Here is a 21,062-nt window from a genome sequence, read left to right on the forward strand (position 1 = left end):
CCTGGGCTCCCCTGAATGCCCCTGGCAGCCCAGCTGTGAGCTGGTTGCCCTGTGCTGGGGGAGCCCCGCCCCCATGCGGCCTGGACAATGCTGCTGAAAGTCCAGTTCAGGACCACAGGGCCTCCTGGAGAGAGGCCAGTGAAAGGAGGCAGAGTCCCGGCCACACCGCGGTCTAACCAGCCTTGCTCTCTTCTCTGCAGGGCAATCAGGACGCCACGGCTCCGCCTGAAGCGATGGCCCAGCCCTACCCCCCGGCCCAGTATCCCCCTCCGCCACAGAACGGCATCCCTGCCGAGTACGCCCCACCCCCACCGCACCCCACGCCGGACTACTCGGGCCAGACCCCGGTCCCCCCAGAGCATGGCATGACCCTGTACACACCAGCACAGACCCACCCGGAGCAGCCGAGCAGTGACACCAGCCCACAGCCCATCACAGGGGCCCAGACGGTGCCGGTAAGGGCCCCCCCAGCCTCGGAACTCCAGGGGGCGGGGCCTCGGAGCCTGCGGATGGAGAGCCAGCCCATAGCAGGGGTGTCTCCGCCCCCAGGAAGGCGCTCTCAGCCTTCCCGCTCTTCACCATCCGACACCCAAGAATCTTTCCGGTGGGCAGATGCCACGCGGGGGCCCCCCTCTGCCTCCCCGAGCCATAACTTCAGGCCAGCTCTCACCTTATCTGGGAGATGGAGCGTGACCTCAACCATCAGTGACCGGTTAATGGGAAGCGAGGGCAACAGCCAGGTGGGGGGAGGGGGGGTGCTGGGCTCGCCCGGAGTCCCGGGGAGCTCAGCAGCGGTGGTTGTTGGGGCGGGCGGGGAACGGAGGGGAGGGCTGGCGGCAGCAGAGGCCCGGGAGCCCCTCAGAGCTGTCTCGGGTTGCAGGCCCTCCTATCATTTCTAATCACTTGTAATCTATCTGCTTGGCTGCCCTCCAATCAGATAACTTCAATTATGTGGTTGTGACGCAGTTCTAAGGATAAAGTGCTGAGCCCGGCACTTCGAGATTTCCTGAGAGCCAAGGGTCACGTTCAGGAGTGGCTGCTGCCCCTGGCCCGCCTGGGGTGGGCGCCCTGTGGAGGGAGCCCCTCCGGAGACCAGCTGCTGCGTCCCCGCTCCCAGCCCCCTCTGTGGATCCACGCCCCGCTGAGCTCCAGGGCTCTGGGTTCATCGAGCTGGCCCTACTGGCCTGGTGCCAGTGCTGACCGCTCGCCTGATGGGTGCCCCGCTCCGTGTGCCTCCTCAGCCCCTTAACCCAGCCTGGCTCCCACGGTGTACCCCTAGATGTGGATATCACCTTCCCTCACTGTGTGGGCAGCATCGTCCAAACTCTGGGGAGAGCGCCCACTCACGCTGCCCACCATGGGCTGGACCAAACAAACCCTCCTGCCTTCTTGGAGTGCTGCTGGACCTGAGTCTGCGCCAAAAGTACCAGTCTTCTTGATTCTCCCAGCGTCCCTGGTACAGGGTGTCCGCCACAGATGCCCCCCAAGGGTTCCACGGATAAGAAGGGCAATGTCCATGGGTCTCAGAACAGGGAGCCAAACCATACTTCCCTGGCCACTGCCGCTTCTCATGCCTCAGACTGTGACCTGGATGTGCTCAGAAAAGAGAGGTGAGTAAGGTAGGCAGCAGGGTCCCTGTAAGCAGGTCACAGTAGTCCAGACCACCAGCCGGCCGGTCTCTTTCTGATGGACAATGGCAGATGGGGTCAATCTGGGGAAACGTCTCATGACCTCCTTGGGAACAAATGCTGACCCCCCCAGAAGCAAACCCAGGAGACAAGATGACCAGATTGGCCACTGACACAGAGGAGGCTGAGGCCGACCACTGACACCTCCACAGCACAGACAGGCCTCCTGGGCCGCCTGACGCAGCCTCACCGCGACCCGTACAGAATCATCTTCATTTGGCCGACTTCTGCAGGGACCTGCTTGTGCCGGGCTCCGAACCAGCACGGGCGTGCACAGGAAGAAGGGCCTGACCCCACCCCGCGGGGGCCGTCACTTCCCACCAGTCACGGACGTTACATAGTCCCCTTCCACTCTGCGAGAGTCTGCGGCCCCGAAGAGGACCCAGGAGTCTCAGAGAGAAGCTGACTGAGATGTGAGAGCCTCACTGCTCGACTGAACGCCCCCCTCCCAGGAAAGTGCCTGGGCCAGAGAGCTGCTGAGCCTGATCCAGGCAGCCTCGGCCTTCCTCTCTCCGCAGGGAGCTCTTCAGGTCCTGGGGGGGGGTGAGTCTGCTGCTCTTCCCCTGGGACACTGAGATAGAGGCCCCTCAGGTGGAAGTTACTGGACTAGCGGATGAGCTCAAAGACACTCAGAATTGCCCAGCGAAGACTTTGGCTGCTGCTGCTGCAGGGCGTGGATGCTCCAATCCGGAGTGTTTCTTCCATCAGAGGCTTCGCACCTTGGGAGGAGCTGAGGAGGGTGGTCACTGCCTGTCCTGCTCGAAGATTCCAGGAGCCACTTCTCTTCAGCAAACTCTTGGTCCTCCTAGCCCTGCTGCTCAGCTCTCTTACGTCCATCCCAGATCAGGCCTGCGTCGCTTCCCAGAGCCTCCCCTTGGCCTTCCCCAAGCAGCCTGGTGTTAGAATCGGGAGGTACGGGGTAGCAGGAAGTGTAGGCTCCAGCTTGTGTCCACCCTGCCCTCTCCTGCCTGTGGATTCCGTTTGTCACCACAGTGTCATCTCTGTTCTTTTATCAAAAGGCAGCAGAGGACGCAGAGTGACTGGGACTGCTAATGGAGCAGGCCTGCCTCACTACTCTGCAGGACGCCCTGGGGTACAGGTTGGGGACCACCTCCCGGAGCTACCTCATTCTTGCAAGGTTTTACGGGGTCCCCTGCAGGGGTCCTCCCCACCCACCCGTCCACCCTGTGTGGTGGGGCAGCCACAGGGACATCCTCGGAAACTCCACCTGGAGCGGCAGCCTTCGGTCCTTTGTGCTCTTGGCTCCTGGGGGTGGACCGTGGTTGGAATACACCACCCCAGGGTGCTGCCCCCACTCAGGCAGGGTGCAAGCAGACGGTGCCATCAGCATCGATGCACCACGAGCAGCGGCCAGCAGAGAGTTCCCGGAGCATGGTGTCATTCACAGAGTCCAAAGAGGACACACAGCTCCACCTGAGGTCCTGAAGAAGGCTTCATGAGTGGATGGCTCGAGGCCTTATGGGGAGAACACCTCCTCCGAAGCTGGCTCACCACCCACCGGGGGCGAGCCATGTCGGGTGAGCAGCCGACGGTCACTGCATGGGTGACTAGGAGGTCTTGGAGGACCGAAGATGAGGGGAGAGGGGGCCGCAGAGAAAGGGTTTCCTGGAGCTGCTTCCTCTGTGTGGCATCACCCAGCCTTGGTTCTGTCCCAGTGATGGCCCCCGGGTCCTGGCCTGCTGCCTCCCACCCCACTGGACCTACTGACCCTGCCCAGGGCCCTCTCGGCCTTCCCAGTGCTGGGCTTGGGGAGGCCCGGGAGAAGGGGGCTGCAGACTCTTTGGAGGGTACAAGGATGGAAGATGCGCTGTCCCATGCAGAGGGACGGGATGCTGCCTTGAAAGGGGGACAAGGATCGTGTCACCACGTGGGCTAAGATGACACGGAAATGAGGAGGACGCAGAAGGACGCAGAAGCAAAACGGCCGAGAGCAGCTGGGGAGGGAAGGGGTGTTGCTGCTGCTGTTTCTCGTTTCCCTGCGCTTGAGGACCAAAGGCAAAGATTGCTTTAAAGAAGAAAAAGGGAAGTGAAGTCCCTCGGAAGGTGGTGCCAGCTGCCCAGACCGCTGTGATAGATGGTGGGAAGGCCTCCGTCTCCCCTCGGGGCAGCCAGTGTGCTGTTACACTCTGGGGTTTCTCCACACATCTTACAATTTCACAGTCATTGAACCCATTTATTTGCCTCTGTTTGCAGCTGTGCTTGGGGCCGAGGGGGGCTTTTCTTACTTTTCCTGGCCCCCCTCATCACCCCATCTCTCCCACCTCACCCTCAGCTGCACCCCTAAGGGCCTTTGAGGTGGGAAGAAGCAGGGAGACACACAGTGGGCTCAGTTCTGCTATTAGGAGAGGCCCAAGATGTTGCAGAAAGGACATCCTAGCCTGGCCCCAGATGCCCCAGCTTCATCAGTGCCATCCCATGGTGCCCCGCTCCTGCCCAAGGCTCCCCATCTCTGAGTGTGAGCTAGGTTTCCTCCCACCCCGCGACGCCACCACCCACCGTAGTCCTGGCTACCAGGTTCCACTGACCACTGCCCTCTGCTGGCCCAGAGTCAGCATTGCATGCTCCTCTCCCGCTGGTTTCCCAGATCCAGAGTCCATGAGTCACCTGTACCCAAGAGCAGCCAAGGGCACAGATGTGTGAAAGGCATGTGGGGGGAGGGTGATGGGACACCGGACCCAACCTGACACAGGCACACGAGAGGATGATGGTTTCAAACCCATATGTAGGATCATTCGCCCTGTGCTTCCTCTCAACACAGGAATACAGAGCTGAGTCTACGGGGCCGCTGAACAGGATAGCCCCACACCCCTGCAGCCCTCCAGACCCCTTCCCGGCTTGCCACCAGGAAGTGTGCCCAGGAGCTGACCCTCCTCCCCTCCCTTCCTGTCCCCTGTGGCATCTGCTGCTCTGGGGCCTGGCTGAGCGCAGGAGATAGGGGAGCGGCCCTGTCCTTCCAGAGAGGATGACCCGGGTGGCCATTGAGAGCAGCCACTCAGGAGACCAGAGACAGACCTCCAGCCAGTGGCCTTGGCGAGGGCCAGTCCTCAGCCACAGCATGAAGGCTCGGGTGCAGTGAGCTCGCCCTGCTTACCATCCTGGCTCCGGGAGGCTGTGGTACTGCCCAGTACCCCTTTGGTGGACAAAACCCACCAGAAGCAAGCAGGCAGTTGCCGGTGACCCGTGGGAGGCACACACCAGCACCTCTCCTCTCAGCTGTCCTCGTAGCGTGTCTCTGCAGCCCAGCCTCTCTCCGCCGGCCACGTGGGAGGCCGCAGCCACCAGGACTTCTGTTTGTGCAAAGTCTACCCCAGCCTTGAGGACCCTGTCCTTCCCCCTTCGCTCTCCGTAGGCGTGTCGGACAGGAGCCAAGCCCCCCGACTGTCACCTGGAATTCTGACTCAGAGGAAGACCCCCACAAAGGTTCAAGTCCAAGCAGTGTACTGGGGAGGTGATCCCAGAAAACCTGGGAGGGGAACCAGGACTTGAGACAGGAAGAGAAAAGAAGCAGTAAAAGATGCTTTCTCAGCCGGTTGTGCCCACAGGGGATGGGGACATGGCATCAGAGGAGAGCCCCAGAGGAGCTGGTCCAGAGGAGCCCCAAGTGAGAGGATAGCATCTGTCCAGTCACCCAGTCTGTCATCGGCTCTGCTCCTGGACACCAACACTAAGCGACACACAGAGGACCGGAGATGCCAGCCCCAGGGTTGTGATGAGGCCCCTCGGTGGGCCCGCCCTGCACTCACCATGCCCAGCCTGCCTTTGGCCTGGGTATTCAGCGGGACCCACCAAGCTGAAGGGCAGCCTGGCTGTGAGCTGGTGGCCTGTCCCCATGGAAGTCCCCAGTGAGGAACCTCACACGTGTGCCCAGCCCGCTCGCTGCACCGCACTGCCTCGAGGCCTCTTCATGGCCTTGACCTCTCAGGGAGCTGGTTTGGGGGACAGGGCGGGGAGGTAGTCCTTGCTTTGTGGCAGCTTTGTTCCCAGAGACCCAAGTCTTTCAGAATCCCTCTGTTGATCAGTTTGGGTCCAGAATCAGGACCAGCTCTGAGGCACTGGAGGTTGCCACCCCTGAGCCCTGGACAATGCAGAACCCCAGAGCAGGGCTAGAAGAGGCAGTCTGGGTGGGCCCCCCAGGGGCCACATCCCTCCTGATGTGTGTGCCACGAGTGGCTTCCAAAAGCCCTCCGCTTTCTTATCAGGCTGGAAACCCCAAACGTTCCCTGTCCTCCCAGAGCTCAGGCTGTCGGGGAGGTACCGCACGACCTCAAGAACTGGGATAGCCAAGGGACCACTGAGGTCGGGCATCAGTGGACAAGCTGAGCCACAGGGTGGGAGAGCGCACTGGGCCAGGGAGGCCTTGCTCTGTGATGGCATCACAGACACTGCTCAGGGGGAAAGCCCGGACGTGGGACCGCTGAGGTTGAAGCGCTGCTATGAATCCTGTGAATCCCGGGCAGGGGGAAGACCTGGTGTCTAGATCCTCCGCTACTATGGGGTGGGCATAGAAGGGGGGCACCTCCCAGCCCGGGTCCTCTCCCCACAGCAGACAGACGAGGCGGCACAGACGGACAGCCAGCCACTCCACCCCTCCGACCCCACAGAGAAGCAGCAGCCCAAGCGGCTGCACGTCTCCAACATCCCCTTCCGGTTCAGGGACCCCGACCTGCGGCAAATGTTCGGGGTGAGTGCGTGCAGCCCCTCCATCTGCCCCCCCACCCCCAGCGCGGCCCCAATGTCAGAACAGCCCCCCAGTTTCCCGCCTCCCGTTGCCCTCTGGGTCCAGCCCCGCTCTGACCCGAGCCTGCGGGATGGGAGCGGGGAGGCGGGACGCAGGCTCCAGGGAGGGACCTGCGTGACTGTCACCACAACCCCAGGCGTCCCTGGTGGCTCAGCTGGTAAAGAATCCACCTGCAATGTGGGAGACCTGGGTTTGATCCCTGGGTTGGGAAGATTCCCTGGAGAAGGGAGAGGCTACCCAGTCCAGTATTCTGGCCTGGAGAATTCCATGGACTGTATAGTCCATGGGGTCACAAAGAGTAGGACATGACTGAGCGACTTTCACTTTCACCCCAAACCCTTGCCCCTCAGGCCCAGGCAGGTGCCAGTTAGGTTTATCATTCTGCTGTTGAGGGCTCCAGAGACCTCTGTGCCCAGAAGGGCACCCAGCCTCCTGGCCTCACACCCAACAGCCCCTGCCTGTCCGGTGTGCCTGGGGCCCGGCCCAGGTACTTGACATCTCTGGGCCTGCAGCCCCCAGGCCCAGACAACAGGCTGGGGCAACAAGGAACCCACACTACGGGAAGCCAGTGAACATTCCATCCCTGGATTCTCCCGGTCTGTTCCTAGACTCTCTATAGGATCCCAGCGAGTGGCAGTGTCACCATGAGATCCTACAGGGAGGCTTTTAAGTCCTGCGGTGACTTTATTCTGCCACGTGATTTGAGCCCCTAGCAGGTGCTGATGCCCACTCAGGGCTGAGGCTGCCCTGTGGGCGGGTAAGAGGGCAGCAGCCTGGGTTCAGGCCTGGCCGTGGAGGACACATGCACCCCGGCTATGTTCTCTCTCTCTCTCCCGTCTCCCACTCCAAACTCTCCTTCCCCTGCCTTCCCTGTGCCCACTCCCCACTTCTGCCTCAAGTCCAGCAGACTCTGACCCCTGAACCCCAGCCCCCTCTTCATGCCGCCCTCAGGTGGGATTTGTCAGGTAAACGGGAAGTGGCCTCGGGATGGGGCCAGGGCCCATTAGATTGGGGTGAGACACAGTGGGGTCAGGCAGAATTTAAGCAGCTGGTGTTGGGCCAGTTCACTCGGATGCCATTCCGGTCCCTACATCATGGGTCTCAGCACACTCTGTCCCTACGGGCCACCCACGAGCACCCCCCCTTCCCTGCAGAACCATCAGCCCACTCTGCCTGCATCCCAGCTGCACCTCCCCCTCTCTAGCACTCGGCAGGGTTGGCACTGCCTCACTGTCTGGCTCTGTGCTGCCTCCTGAACGTTTCAGGATGAAGGGGAAACTCCAGTTGCATGTACTGGAGGCCCCTTAGGACCTCAGCTGGAGTTTTAGGGGACTTAATCCCCAGCTTCCTGATCTCAAGTGCCGTGAGAAGGACAGGGCTACCCCTTGGGGGTTCCAGGCCAGCGACGGGGCAGGAAGGGGTTAGCCAAAGTGTCTGGGCCCAGCTGACTGGTATGTCCCGGGCAGGTAGAGGGGCCTGGGGTCACTGTCCTCTGCACCTCACACAGCCCAGCCCCCAAACAGCACAGGCAGCAGGCAGCGCAGGGTCCTTCCTGGGCCCTGTGTCTCTTCCGGGGTCTCCTCTACACAGCGGCACCCCACCTTTGGGGAAGGGCTTATCCACAGCCCTGTATCCATGTGTGTGAATCAGGGCCGGCTGTCAGCAGCTAGGGGCACAGTCCAAGGAGGGAGACAGAGGAACACTGGTGACACATGGGTGGGGCAGGTGTCCTGGCAGGAGAAGCCCTCTGCACGGGAAGGTAGGGACCACCCCCACAAAGCTATGCACATCCCTGCAGGAAGTGGAAAGGGCCACCCCCCGCCCCCCCAGCCCGGGAGCAGAGGACCAGACGGAGGCAGTGGGCAGCGGTCCCCATGGAGAGCCGGCGAACCGGGCCGGCAGTCTTAACCCACCCTCTCCTGTCTCTCCCACCCCCATCTCTGTCTCTGCAGCAATTCGGGAAAATTTTAGACGTGGAGATCATTTTTAACGAGCGGGGCTCCAAGGTGGGTGCCGCCCAGAGGCCGCCACCATTACAGCACCCGGCTGTAGGTCCCGCCAGGCTAACGTGTGAAATGTGCGTTTCCGCCCTGGAGAGCTCCGAGCCTGAGGACCCCTGAGCTACACGGGTGCTTGCACTCCCCGCTCCTCCGCCCGCCCCGCCCTCCCCACCCTGCTGTCTGTGTTGTCGCTGCGCTGCCGCGGACGCTTCCTTCTCTCTAAGCCGCCGGGACCTCTCTGTCTGCACTCAGAGAGCCCCCACCCCTGGGCCTGGGGCCCTCCCCAGCCTGCGAGCTGCTCCCCTGGGGCCACTGGCTTTCCTGGAGCTGCCCCCCACCCCCGGCCTGGGGCTTGGAGAAGGGCCGGCAAGGGGCAGGCGGGAGGGTGCCAGCTCCTGGATGGGAGGATTCCCCCTCACCCTTGGGCTCCCTGGGGTGAAGATGGGTGAGGCAGCCCCCACTCTGGGTCCTTCAGAAGCCCAGCCTTGGGCACTCCCCCCCCAGGTGGGCTTAGGGCGACAGTTCTGGCCCCTGGTCAGGTCAGCATCTCTTTTTCAGCTTTGGCCTGTCCCCTCAGGTGCCAGGCGGTCAGCTCAGGCCAGGCTCAGGCCAGGCCAGCAGCTGCCCCTGCCAGGGGCCGTACCCCTCCTGGGCATCCTGCCAGTGGTACCAGGACAGACCTCTGAGTCTCCTTCAACTCACCTGACTCAATCCCTCTCTCTCTCTCTACCCACCCCCCATTGCCCTGCCCCCCCACCCACGCCCCACCCCCCCACCCACGCCCCACCCCCACCCCCTGCACACCTCCTTTTTTTTCCTTTTTCTCATCCTATGTCTTTCTCTCCGTGTCTGTCCTTCTCCGCTCACAGGGTTTTGGGTTTGTAACTTTTGAAACTAGCTCAGATGCTGACCGAGCCCGGGAGAAGCTGAATGGGACGATCGTAGAGGGCCGGAAAATTGAGGTGCTCAGATAAGTGTGCTGCAGCAGGGACGCCCTTGAGAACCACCTCTGGTCACCCTGGGGCCCCCCACCCAGCCCTGCCACTGCCCTGCAGAGAGCCGGGCCAGGGTCCCCGGGGCAGGGCCACGCTGAGGCTGGAGCCGAGCCCACCACCTGCCGCCCCTCTTGGGTCTCGATCTCAGGCTCACCCAAGGGCCCCGCACCCTGCCCTCTCCCTCTCCTTCCCATGGGGCTGGAGAAGCCCCAGAAGTCATCTCTCTGAGGCTTGGCAGCTCCAAGGACCTCAGCCAGCCCAGTCTGCCCCTAGTTGGGAGGGGATCATTAACCAACCCCCCGCTGGCCACTCTCACCAAGGAGCAACAGTTGCCCCACTTGCCCCCTCCCCACGCTGCCCCATCCTGCCATCTGCCCTTTGCCTTCGTCCCCCAGAGAGTGGGCAGCAAGGTGCGGCCACGGCGGAGGAATGGATCCAGCCCAGAGGAGCAGAGGGGCGAGGAGGCAGGGTCCTCCTGACACTTAGCCAGCTTCCCCAGGGCCCGTGTGCACCCTGCTCAGGGCTGTGGTTCTGATGGCTGGGAGCTGGGCTTCCCAAGCAGGCTCAGCAGTGAGGGCGGCCACAGAGGAGGGCTCAGTGGCCAGTGCAGAGCCAGAGGAAGGGCGGTTGAAGGCTTGGGGGCAGGGGTGAAGGGGGCCTTCCGGAAGCGGGACGAATGCTACAGGCACTGACCGCGGCTGGGCTCCAGCTCAGTGTCCGGCAACACTCGAGGCTGTGGCCCCAGGCCCCTGGGGCTCACACGGACTTGGGGGGAGGCAGTACGGCCCAGACGCCTCCCTCAAGTTCCCCGCCTGCTCTCTGCTCCCTCTGCAGAGGCCCTCCCCTTCCTTCCTACACCCCAGCCTGGCCCTCTGGGCGGCCCAACCAGGGCCTTAGATGTCTGGACAGTAGGACCCACTTGGTGCCCACCTGGTCCTCCCACATTGGCCTTGCCCCCCTCAACAGGCACGTATGCCCCCCCTTAGGAAAACTCTCTGCTGGCTTTGAGGAAAGGGATGCAGCCTGCACAGAGAGGTGGCCAACCTGGTGCCAACGACTAGGAAGGACTCAGCAGCTGCCCACGGCAGAGAAGTCTTAGGGGCCGGTCTGCTAGCTGCGCTGAGAGCACTTTGTGGAGAGTCCACCAGTCAGCTGCTCCCACGGCCATGGGTTGCCAGAGATAGGCTGAGCTTGGGCTGTAGGGACAGCCGTGTGAAGGGCAAGAGCCGGGCAGGGGCGCTGGACGTGATGTCTGAGCCAAGGCTGGGGACCTGGGCAGCATGAGGAGCAGTGGTAGCTCCGGCCCCCTGGGTAGGGCGGGGTGCCCAGGGAGGGAAGAGCACGGGCCGTGGTCGGTGGGGGACCAGGCTGGTGGCAGAAGCTTTCCCGTGCCTCGCCTGGGAGCCCCGGGGGCCTCGTCCCCAGCCCCCGCCCCCTCCAAGGTGGCCACAGAGGAGAAGTTCAGAGTGGGACCAGGCGGCCAGTGGCCTGCAGGCTAATACCCCTTTCAGCCTCTCCCTCTCTCTCTCCGGGCAGGTCAATAACGCCACGGCCCGGGTCATGACCAACAAGAAGACTGCCAACCCCTACACCAACGGTAAAGGGGCCCAGGACCCCTGGGAGGCTGCAGGGGCTGCCAGTGGGGACAGGGGGCCCAGGCCACTGGAGGCCGGACTCCCAGGATGCTAAGCACCCCCTCGTGCTCTGCTGTGGTCCGAAGGGGATGGGTCGGTGAGGCAAGGGAGACTGGGGACCACCCTCTTCCCACACAGCTGGTGAGATCCCCATGGGGTGTCCAGCACCCAGAGGCCAAGGGCAGGCTTCAAGCGCAGGGGGAAAGTGGCCACTTCCTGGATTGTTCCTTATTTTCTAAGCACTGAGGGAAGCCCAGGCTAGAGGTGTTCAGTATTTTAATGAGTGTGATGACAGACGGACAGTTGCCTTCTCCCAACCCCCAGCCTTTGAAACACTGAAAGGTTGAGGCCCAGTTAGCCAAGCGGCCTTGCCCATACCGACCCGGACCTGACTGTAAGCAGAGGTGACCCGTCTTTGAGACGAAACTGCCGATGCTAAATGCTGGCAGCTGGGAGCAGTGGAAGGACAGCTCTTGGCTGGCCACCCTGTGCCTTAACTTCACCGGGCAAGGAACTGGTTTGAGTGTAGCTGGCACCTCGTTGTAGCCTTTTTGAGTTCGCACCTCTTGCCAGGGAGCAGCAGCCTCGCTCCGTCAGGATGGGTCTTTCGGCTTTGCTTCCCATCCCCCAACCCCCAGCAGGAAAGAGTGGACCAAGCCACCCCAAGACTCGCTTGTCCCGGTCTGATCAGTTGTGCATGGAAGCAGGGGATGGGCCAGCACAGAAAGCCTGTGCCAGGACTGTGGGCAGACCTACCACCTGACCCACCAGCCCAGGCCCCTCACCTGACCTCCTGGAGTAGGGCTGGGGCTCTGGCCAGACTCCATTTAGACGAGATTATTGTCACTCCCATCCTGTTGTTTTTTTTTAATTGAAGGATAACTGGTTTACAATATTGTGTTGGTTTCAGTCATACATCAATGTGAATCAGCCATAGGTATACATGTGTGCTTTTTTGAGGATAACAAAGCTCAAATTCTTTCTAAACCTCTGGAGGCTCCCAGGCTTTGCACCTGTGCTGGGCCTGTACTGGATGTGACTTTAGAGACCTGGTTCTCAGTGCAGGAAGGGAAGCCGTAGACATGCTTACAGGGTCAGGGTGACCCTGGGGGCTGCACAGCCCCACCTGAGAGCCACACGCCTCTGCTGTCTGGCATACCTGAGGGTGCCAAGGAGCATGGGATTCAGGAGGGAACCAATCCCTCAGTGACTGCATCCTTGGCACGGATGGGCACAGAACCAAAGCCAGTTAAACAACACAGAGTGAAGAGAGGAAGAAACCTCTGCCCACTTTGGCGGCAATCACAGGTGGCTGCGTGGCCCAGCTCGTGGGCTCTGCTGACCAAGGCTTGACTTTGCTTAACGCTCTGGAGGACTCAAATTCACCGTTCGGTCAGAGGGGCAGAAGTTTCCACTTCAGGAAACAAAACTCTCCAGGTTTGACCGGGTGTTACTATCTGCAAAAGAAACAAAGGATCCCCCCAGGTGGCTGTCAGGCTGCCTCCGTCATCTGGGGTCCCAGAGGCATGCAGGATTCCAGAACTGGTAGAAGGAAGTGCCAGGACCATCCGAAGCAGAAGTGCAGACTCTGAAGGGACCAGAGGAGGTGCCGGATGGGACCTGGGGGCTGGACTGGGGTAGGTGGCTCCAGGACTCTGCACCACTCTGGATTTTTACTGAGAAGACTCAGTTCCAGCTTCCCGTGTAGTCCAGTGGCTGAGTCCACCTTGCAATTCAGAGGATACCGGTTCGATCCCTGGTTCAGGGAGATGCCACAAGGCAACTAAGCCCGTGCATAACTACTGAGCCTGTGCTCTGGAGCCCAAGAGCCACAACTACTGAGCCGACATGCCATAGCTGCCGAAGCCCTAGAGCCCACGCTCCACGCAGGGAAAGCCGCTGCAACAAGAAGCCTGCACACCACAGCTAGAGAGGAGCGCCTGCTCTCCCGCAAGGAAAGAAGGCCAGGCGCGGCAATGAAGACCCGAAGTGAAAGCCACTCGGCCGCGGCCGACTCTTTGCAACCCCACGGACTATACAGTCCATGGAATTCTCCAGGCCAGAGTGGGTAGCCTTCCCTTCTCCAGGGGATCTTCCTGACCCCCAGGTCTTTCCCTCATTGCAGGGAGGATGCTTTATCAGCTGAGCCACAAGGGAAACCCAATGAAGACCTAGCGAAGCCAAAAAAAATACAGAATTAAAAAAAAAAAAAAAGACGACGACTCAGTTCTTGGGACTGGAGTTCTTCTCAGAAGATGAACTATTTCTTCCCTCCTGACCTGGTATCTATAGAAGATTCCGGAAGCACAACAGTAACATTCAGGCACGTCATGTGATGGTGGACCAGGGATGGACAGCAGTCTCACAAAAAGCGTGGAGAACAGGCCACCCTGGGAGGAACAAGGCCAGCAAACTCTGTCCTGGGCACTTCTCGGCTGTCAGCCCAGCAGTGGGGCTGTCAGACTCTGGGATGTGGAGCTGGACCTGGGGGGAGTGCTGCAAAGACCCCAAGAGCTGAGGGGCCAGAGGCTGGGCCTGGTCAAACAGGTGGACCCCCCGTCCAACCTCACTTCCTGACCGCCTGGGGATGGTGAAGTTTCTGCCGACTGGTGTTCATCCCTGGGACCTCAGGTGGGAGCAGGCCTTCACTCCTGCACCTGGGTCTCTGATGGGAGATGAAGACCAGCCAGGAGGAGCCAGCCCACTGCAGAGAGGAAGAGGCTGGGGCCCAGGGAGTGGCCAGGAGCATGGTCTGAGCTGGTTTGGGCTTTCCTGATGGCTCAGATGGTAAAGAATCTGCCTGCAATGCAGGAGACCGTGGTTCGATCCCTGGGTTGGGAAGATCCCCTGGAGAAGGAAATAGCAACCCACTCCAGTATTCTTGCCTGGAGAATCCCATGGACAGAGGAGCCTGGTGGGCTACAGTCCATGGGGTCGAAAAAAGAGCTGGACACAACTGAACAACTAATGCACACTGCACTCACCAGCCCTGTAACTGGAGGCTGCCGTGCCTCTGTGAACCTCTATTTGCTCATCTGTAAGATGGGAGAGGGTGACACCTTCCTTGTTGGGTGGGTCTAGAACAGTCTGGCATGTGGTAAAGGGAATGTTAGCTGTCCTTCTTATCATCCCCAATCCCAAAGCCCTGCCTTCCCGCCTCTTCCCTCAGCAGCCCTGCCATTGGCTGCTTTGGGGAAAAACAGACACAGGAGAGCAAACTCAGCCCTGGGGAAGGGAGCCCTCGAGGAGCTCCAGCCCAGGACAGACATGGGCAGGAGATGGAGTAAGTCGCCATGGCCGAGGCCAGGCACCTTTACCGAAGCCTCTGACCCTCCTGGAAGGCAGCCAGGCGCCTGCATGAATGATACAGCTCCCAGGAGGCTGGGCTGTCAGGCGCCGAAGCACCCAGACCACCAGCACCCCTATCCCAGCTGCTACCTACAGACGCTTGCATAACACGTTCCACTTTCCCTCTTAATGCTCTTCAGCAGACATGCAGACCCCAAACTGCTGGGGCCAGTGTCCCAGGAAAGGGGAGGCCTGGGGCAGGCTGGGGAAGGCCAAAATTTGGAAAGAATCCAGACACTAGGCAGATGGTCAGGAGTGGCTGCATGCCTGTTAGGGAGCAGAAGGCACCCAGCCAGTGAGGCTGCAGCCTCCTAAGCGGGGCCTGGGGTCTGTGCTCCGGCCTCATCTGTCTACCCTGGTTGCAGAAGAAGGGATCCTGCCTGTTCTCTGCAGCCGCCACAGCCTGGGACTGTCCCAGTGGGGCCCATCCGGGAGTCTCCAGGGTTCCCAGACATAATGTGAAGTGGGGAGAGAATGGGGAAGATGGTGATTGGGTTTCTCTGCTTCTCTTCTAGGCTGGAAGCTAAATCCGGTGGTAGGGGCAGTCTATGGACCTGAATTCTATGCAGGTAAAGGCTGGGAGCTGGGGCGTGGGCTTGGGGAGGGGCTAGATGGGTATTCAGATCTTCCTGCGTGGGAGGACGCGGCCAGGGGCGTAGCCAGACAAGAGGCGCGGCCGGGCAGAGGCGGGGCAGGGCGTGCCCGGACAGGAGGTGTGGCCAGGTGAAGCAGTGGTCAGGCTTCCAGCCCTCCCGCCTCCTCTCCTCTTAGCTGTCCCTCTCACACGGTCTCCTCTCCGGCCCCCTTTCTTGCAGTGACGGGGTTCCCCTATCCCACCACCGGCACAGCCGTTGCCTACAGGGGCGCGCACCTACGGGGTCGGGGCCGGGCTGTATACAATACGTTCCGGGCTGCACCGCCCCCGCCCCCCATCCCGACTTATGGAGCGTGAGTACTTGGCGGGCACAGGGAGGGAGGCTTGGAGAAAGGCCCAGGGGGCGTGGGGAGGGAGGCGTGGTGCAGCCAGGGGAGCTAGGCAGCCTTTCCAGAACCGTGGGGGTGGGGGGGGTGGGGCTTGAACCCCAACCGTCACACTGCAGTCGCCTCCACGTCAGTACCCCCACCCCCACCCTGCTCCGGGATCTCAGGGTCACTGGCATGTGGGGGACGTTCAGAGCCCCGGCACCTTGCCCATTGCTTTCATGGGTCGTGGTCGGCCCCGGAGCTCAGTGGGCCTTCTCTAAGCCCTCCCTGGTCCGGGGCCCTCCGACCCTAATAGTGGGGTACAGCTGCCTGGGGTGGAGCAGGGGGAGGGTAAGTAAGCAAGATGGGCCGATGGGCCCCTGGGTTTGTGGGAGAAAGGAGCTGACCAGCAAGGGTGTTACTCTATTGTTATACCAAAACAGGGCACTGGAGCAAACGCTTGTTAAAATGCCAGTCCCATGGGCAGGGCTGGCACCCTGCCCCCTCCCTCCTCAGCAGACACCGGAGCCGGCCTACCCCACCTCTCCAGCGTTCCCACCACTTTCTTGTCCGTTTGCTTCCAGGGTCGTGTATCAGGATGGCTTTTATGGTGCTGAGATTTATGTAAGTGCAGCCCTGGGGGAGGGAGGGTAGATGAAGCCGATCTCTCATGTGTCTCAATGAACAGTCAGTGACCCCACTCCCTGCCCCGCTCCCCCCCGCCCCTCCCATCCTGGGAGCCCAGGAGGGCAGCCTCAGCTAAACCTGGGTTATCCCGGCTCAGGGTGGCAGCAGTAAAGGATTCCCAGCAGCACGATGAGCCAGGCGTGTCTTCTCCATTTCACAAGGTGTCAGTTGTATGATGGGGGCCATGGGTGGCTCTCCTGTATCCCTAACCACATTGGGGTCACTGAGTGAGCCCCCGCGGGCACCCCAGATCCGTTGCAGAGGCTCAGAGAATGACCGGGAGGTAGGGGCTCCAGGGCAGACCCCTGGATGGAGTCCTGCCTTTTCTCTTCTTTCACGGGGCATCACTTGCTGTTTCCTCTAGCTCAGAGCCCTTGCTGACGACCCCCATCCCCCACTGCCATCCTGGGTGGTGGTCACCTGTAATTCAGCCATCCACTGAACAGGGCTAAGATGTGATCTGAGTTAATGCCTTTTGCCCCTGACCCATCCCAGCATCCAACACTCAGAGTCACCCGTGGGTTCTCTGTGCCCATCAGCATCAAGGTTGGCGGTACACTGGCTTGGTGGCAGGTCTGTGAACATCTACTGTGTGCCAACGCTTTGAACACAGCCAGACATATAATTATTGGTGCCCACCCATGTGTGTTGAATGCACAAATGGACACATGAATGAATGAAGGAAGGAAGGAGGTGTATGGACACCCTGCCCCACTTTGAGCCATGGCACTAGACCACAAGCCAGGTGCTCTCAGGCGTGCGCCAGCCACCCCTCACCTGCCCAAGGTGAAGGTTGAAAGGCTCTGTTTGCCCCACTAAGCCCGTGTGCTGTGTTTCCCCCCACCCTTACCTTGCAGGGAGGCTATGCTGCCTACAGATACGCTCAGCCAGCAGCAGCTGCAGCCGCCTACAGTGACAGGTACCTGAGGAGGGGTGGAGAGCTGGGTGGGATGGGGAGGAGAAGATGGACGGGTCACGGGGCAGGGCTGCAACAGACAAGAAGCCTTACCCACCACTCCGGGCCTGGGGGTGCTTCCCCCTGGAGGAACATAAGAGTCTGGACAAAGGAGAGCAAGTCTACATGGGCTTGGAGACCCCAAGCCCGCAAGCCCCAAACTTCTGTAATCACTTCCTGCCTTCACAACACGGGAGGCCTTGGGACCCACCCCCCCCATCTGGGTAGCAGACAGTTCCTCTGATGCCCAGCCCTGGAGGCCTAACCACCCCCTCCCCACCAGCCTGAGCTCCAGAGCCTTGGTTTCCGCCCAGGACACCTCTGACTCTTTTCAGTGCTCCCAGGCCTAAGACCCTTCAGCCCCAAGAAAGAAAGGCAGAGCGTGTGCTCCGCTGCAAGTACATCCAGAGGCCCGAGGAGGGTTCTCTCTTGTTTTGAGGGCCGTCCTGGGGTGAGGGGCTGCCTTGATGCCTTTCCCTGTGGGCACTCGGCCTGTTGGCCACTGACTGCAGCTTGGGGAAGCGTACAGGCTCCAGAGCTGGGTGTCCAGTGGGCACTTTGTGGAGGGCAGCTGTTGCTCTTGCCAGCGGCACTGAAGGCCCCTCGGCCCTCCCTTCCAGGGGCAGGCGGCACCCTCAGCGTCTGGCCTCTGGGCTTTGTCTGGGGCACAGCAGGCCAGCACTCATGGTCAGCACTCGCTGGACGTGTTCAGAGGGTGGCTGGCTATGTTCCCTCCAAACCAGCAGGAAGGAGGAAGAGGGGGTGTGCAGGGGAGGGCGGGGCCTTGGGGTGTTGTCTCCAGGGAGGCGGGAGACCCTCACCTGCCCCGTTGCCCCCCCACCCTCCTCCCTGTGCTCACCTCCCCAGTTACGGCAGAGTCTACGCGGCTGCTGACCCCTACCACCACACCATCGGCCCCGCGGCGACCTACAGCATTGGAACCATGGTAAGGAGGCCCAAGCCGGGCTGGGGCGGGCGGGCAGGCCCTTAGGGAAACGCCCCAGACCTCGGCCTGTTGCCTGGCAGGACAGGGGCCTGGATCTGAGCTGGGCAGGACTTGCCCCTTGTGCTCCGTGGAGTCAGAGGGAGGCAGGCCTGCCCAGACAGGCAGCTGCCCGGTAACGTCGTCTGGGAGACCTTCTGGTACGGCCCGCTTTGCTTGCCCTGTAACTAAAGTCCGGGCATCCTGGCCTTCCGTTCCCTGGACTGGGAAAAGCCAACAGAACCTCCTGGCGGGGGCTCCAGAGGCAGGCAGGGCCCCCACTTCCCCTCGTGTGGGTGCGTCCGTGCCACGGTCCCTCTGTGTCGTCACCCCCTTGCTGTGCCTTTCCTCACATTGCCCACGCCCCTGCTCCGTGACCCCTCCGTGGCTCCCAGCTGGGCCTGCAGGCCTCTCCTGGGGAGGTGGGGCCTCTGCCCTGGGCTTCGGCAGCGGGCGGAGGAGGAGCACTTCTGACGGGCCTACTGAGGCCCGGAGGTGCACGGGCCAGTGTGTCTGTGTGTGTGTGTATGTATGGCCAGCGCTTGACACATACAGCCCAGCTCACTCTGTACCCCAAGATCTGCTTCCAGTGAACACCTACCTTCCAGCCCCACCCCAACCCCCCCAACCCCATGGGGTATTGATGTCGGTTTTTAACTAGCTTGGCATCCAGCATCAAAGATGAAAACGTTTTGGGCAGGGTAAAGAGGGAGGAGCTTCAGAGACAATATGGATTTTTTTTTTTCATCTCCCTTGTTTTTGATTACTCCCTCCCAATTTTTGTTTTGCCGTTTTTTGATTTTTAACGAGCCTCAGACATCCCAAGCAGCCATGGGTCGCAGGCCTCTAGGTGGGGGTGCTGGCCCAGGCCCACTCCCAGATGAAGGCCCCGAAACTGGCTTGCAGGCTCCTTGGCTTCAGAATCGCCAGGCCCTCTGCAAAGCTGTTAGCTAAAAGCTTTTGTTAATTCACAGAGGGTTCCCTCCTATGTTTTCTTTTATTTTTATAAGATTCTCTTTCCCCCCCGCCCCAACTTTTCTGCTCTGTCACTGGCCATTCCTTTCTGGGAAAACTGGTGGGTGGAGCAGGAGGTCCTGTGTAGGGCTCCCTGGCTCCGGGGAGCCCCGGGGCATGGGAGAGAGCATGCCAAAGGCCTGTCCTCCCAGCTGGATGGAGGAGGCTCAGGGACCCCAGAAGGCCCCTGGAGCTGGATGAGCAAACACAGTCCTTCCTGATAGAGCCAAGGCCCCAGGAAGCCTGACTAGAGGCCCCTCTCCCCCCTCCGGTGCCTGGAGGGGCTGAGGCCTGCCCCCCACCCCCCGCAGCCCTGATGGACAAGGAGGAGGCGGGGCTTTTGCTCTGACCTCCCCCAGATGACAGAAGATGGAGGAAGCAGGCAAGGAAGGGTCAGGCCTGAGCCAACAAAGTGCCCAAAAGACATCTCAGACCTCGTTATCCAGAAGCTCCGTGGCTGGTGACCCCAGCACCTCTCTGACCCCAAGACCACCAGCCACATCGGAAATAGGCTCAGCGCCCCTCCGGCTGCCATGACAACCAGCGCGCATTCTCCCCAAGGCAGAATGGAAGGGAGGGGGCAGAAGAGGGGATTTAGCTGTTTCTCTTTTTGTTTTTCTTTCTTTTTTTCTTTTTTCTTTTTGCTTTCCCCCTCCCCTCCCGAAAGGCTGTACTGATTGGCTGTTTTTCATCTTTGATGTTGCAGGCTAGCCTCTGCCGAGGAGGGTACAGCCGCTTCACCCCCTACTAGCAAGAGGCCCAGCCCCTAACAGCATTCACTCTGACTGCCTAGTACACACCAAACCCAGCAGTCCAAAAGCAGGCACAGCCACTCCGAGGACAGTGCACCCCTCCCGGTCAGCGACACGCGCCGCTGACCTCCGCGACTCTTTAAGTCCATAGGTTTTACCTCCGGCCAGCTGGTCTCCCCCCATGATGGTGTGTGTGTCTTTGACCCTGGTCACCCCTGTATGTCTGAAACCTTGGTTCCTATTTTGACTCTGTTGATGTTGTGCCCCACCCCACCCCCAGCCCTGAGCCATTTCAGGTATAGGACGCACAGAGTGGGAGGGGCTAGGCTACTAGAAGACCTCTTCTCAAGAACTAGCAATAGAGCCCGAGAGAGCCATGCCCACTCTCCTGTCCCCTGTCCCCACCCAGCCCCAAGGAAGACACCAGTCCAGCCTCCCCAGGAAGCCACCCCAGCCAGTCTGGCCACAGCCCTGCTCCTGCCCCTGGGGTTCAGGCGGCGAGGGGCTCTTGTCTGTCTGCCCCACTTGGTGGGTTCCCAGCCTTGACAGTGGTCACTCCTGATCTTCACCCAGCTAATCGCAGGAGTAGCTGTCTCTGCCCTCCTTGTCCCCATTCAGCTAAACTCACAATTCTGATTAAATCTGACTGATGTTTCCTGCTGAAGTTGTCACAAGTCGTGGGGGAGCCACACCAGCCTCAGGGGTTCCTTAGCCTCTGTTACAAGAAATGAAAGAGTCTTAAAGTGGTCCAGCCCTGCAGTGCCCCGGGGGCCTTCCCTTAGCCTGTCTGCCCCACTGCCCACACTCATGAGTCTTTCCAATCCAGCCACACTGGAGACGGGGTCCCTGCCCGCCTGGCACCCCAGTCTGTATTTGAGTGCAGCCCTGCCTTCCCTTCCCCAAGCTTGGAATGTTCTTTTCCGGGTACCTTTCTGGAAGGGGAGTCTGAGCGAGAGAGCAGGGAAAGGTGGTGCTCACCATCCAGCCCCTCTGGCGGGACAGTGTTTAGCACCCACCTCCTGTCTGGAGAAGCTCGGGGCTCAGCTCTGCTGCAGGGCTCTGGGGCCTGCAGGTAAAGCTGAGACGGCTGGGGGAGCTTCTGGAAGCTTCATGTGTGGCCCTGTCGCCACTGTTACAGGGGAAAGTGGCCGGGCCAAGGAGGCCCTGGGCTCCTGTGTGCCAGAGCTGGCTTCCGGAGGTATGGGCAGCCAGCTAGAGGGTGCGGGTCCCCGCCAGCCAGGGCGTAAGCCACCAGCACATGGTCTCCGGCTGGTGGGGTGGCAGG

General features: G+C 60.9%; 1 protein-coding gene across 4 annotated transcripts; it reads left to right on the plus strand.

Annotated features, from left to right (window-relative positions):
- Nucleotides 1–233: 233 nt before the first annotated feature.
- RBFOX3 (RNA binding fox-1 homolog 3) lies at nt 234–19,776 on the plus strand. Of its 4 annotated transcripts, none has more exons than XM_068977581.1 (11): nt 234–455; nt 6,253–6,390; nt 8,400–8,453; nt 9,317–9,409; nt 10,979–11,039; nt 14,940–14,993; nt 15,240–15,372; nt 15,831–16,011; nt 16,932–16,993; nt 17,897–17,975; nt 19,732–19,776. In XM_068977581.1, the coding sequence occupies exons 1-11, from the start codon at nt 234–236 to the stop codon at nt 19,774–19,776; spliced, it is 1,122 nt and encodes a 373-aa protein (XP_068833682.1). The 4 variants fall into 4 exon arrangements, with proteins under 4 accessions (XP_068833682.1, XP_068833684.1, XP_068833683.1 ...); XM_068977583.1 differs by having other exon boundaries at nt 15,972–16,011; XM_068977582.1 differs by having other exon boundaries at nt 6,256–6,390.
- The last annotated feature ends 1,286 nt before the right edge of the window (nt 19,777–21,062 follow it).

The sequence above is a fragment of the Capricornis sumatraensis genome, chromosome 8 (genome assembly GCF_032405125.1).
Source record: "Capricornis sumatraensis isolate serow.1 chromosome 8, serow.2, whole genome shotgun sequence".
Lineage (NCBI taxonomy): Eukaryota > Metazoa > Chordata > Mammalia > Artiodactyla > Bovidae > Capricornis > Capricornis sumatraensis.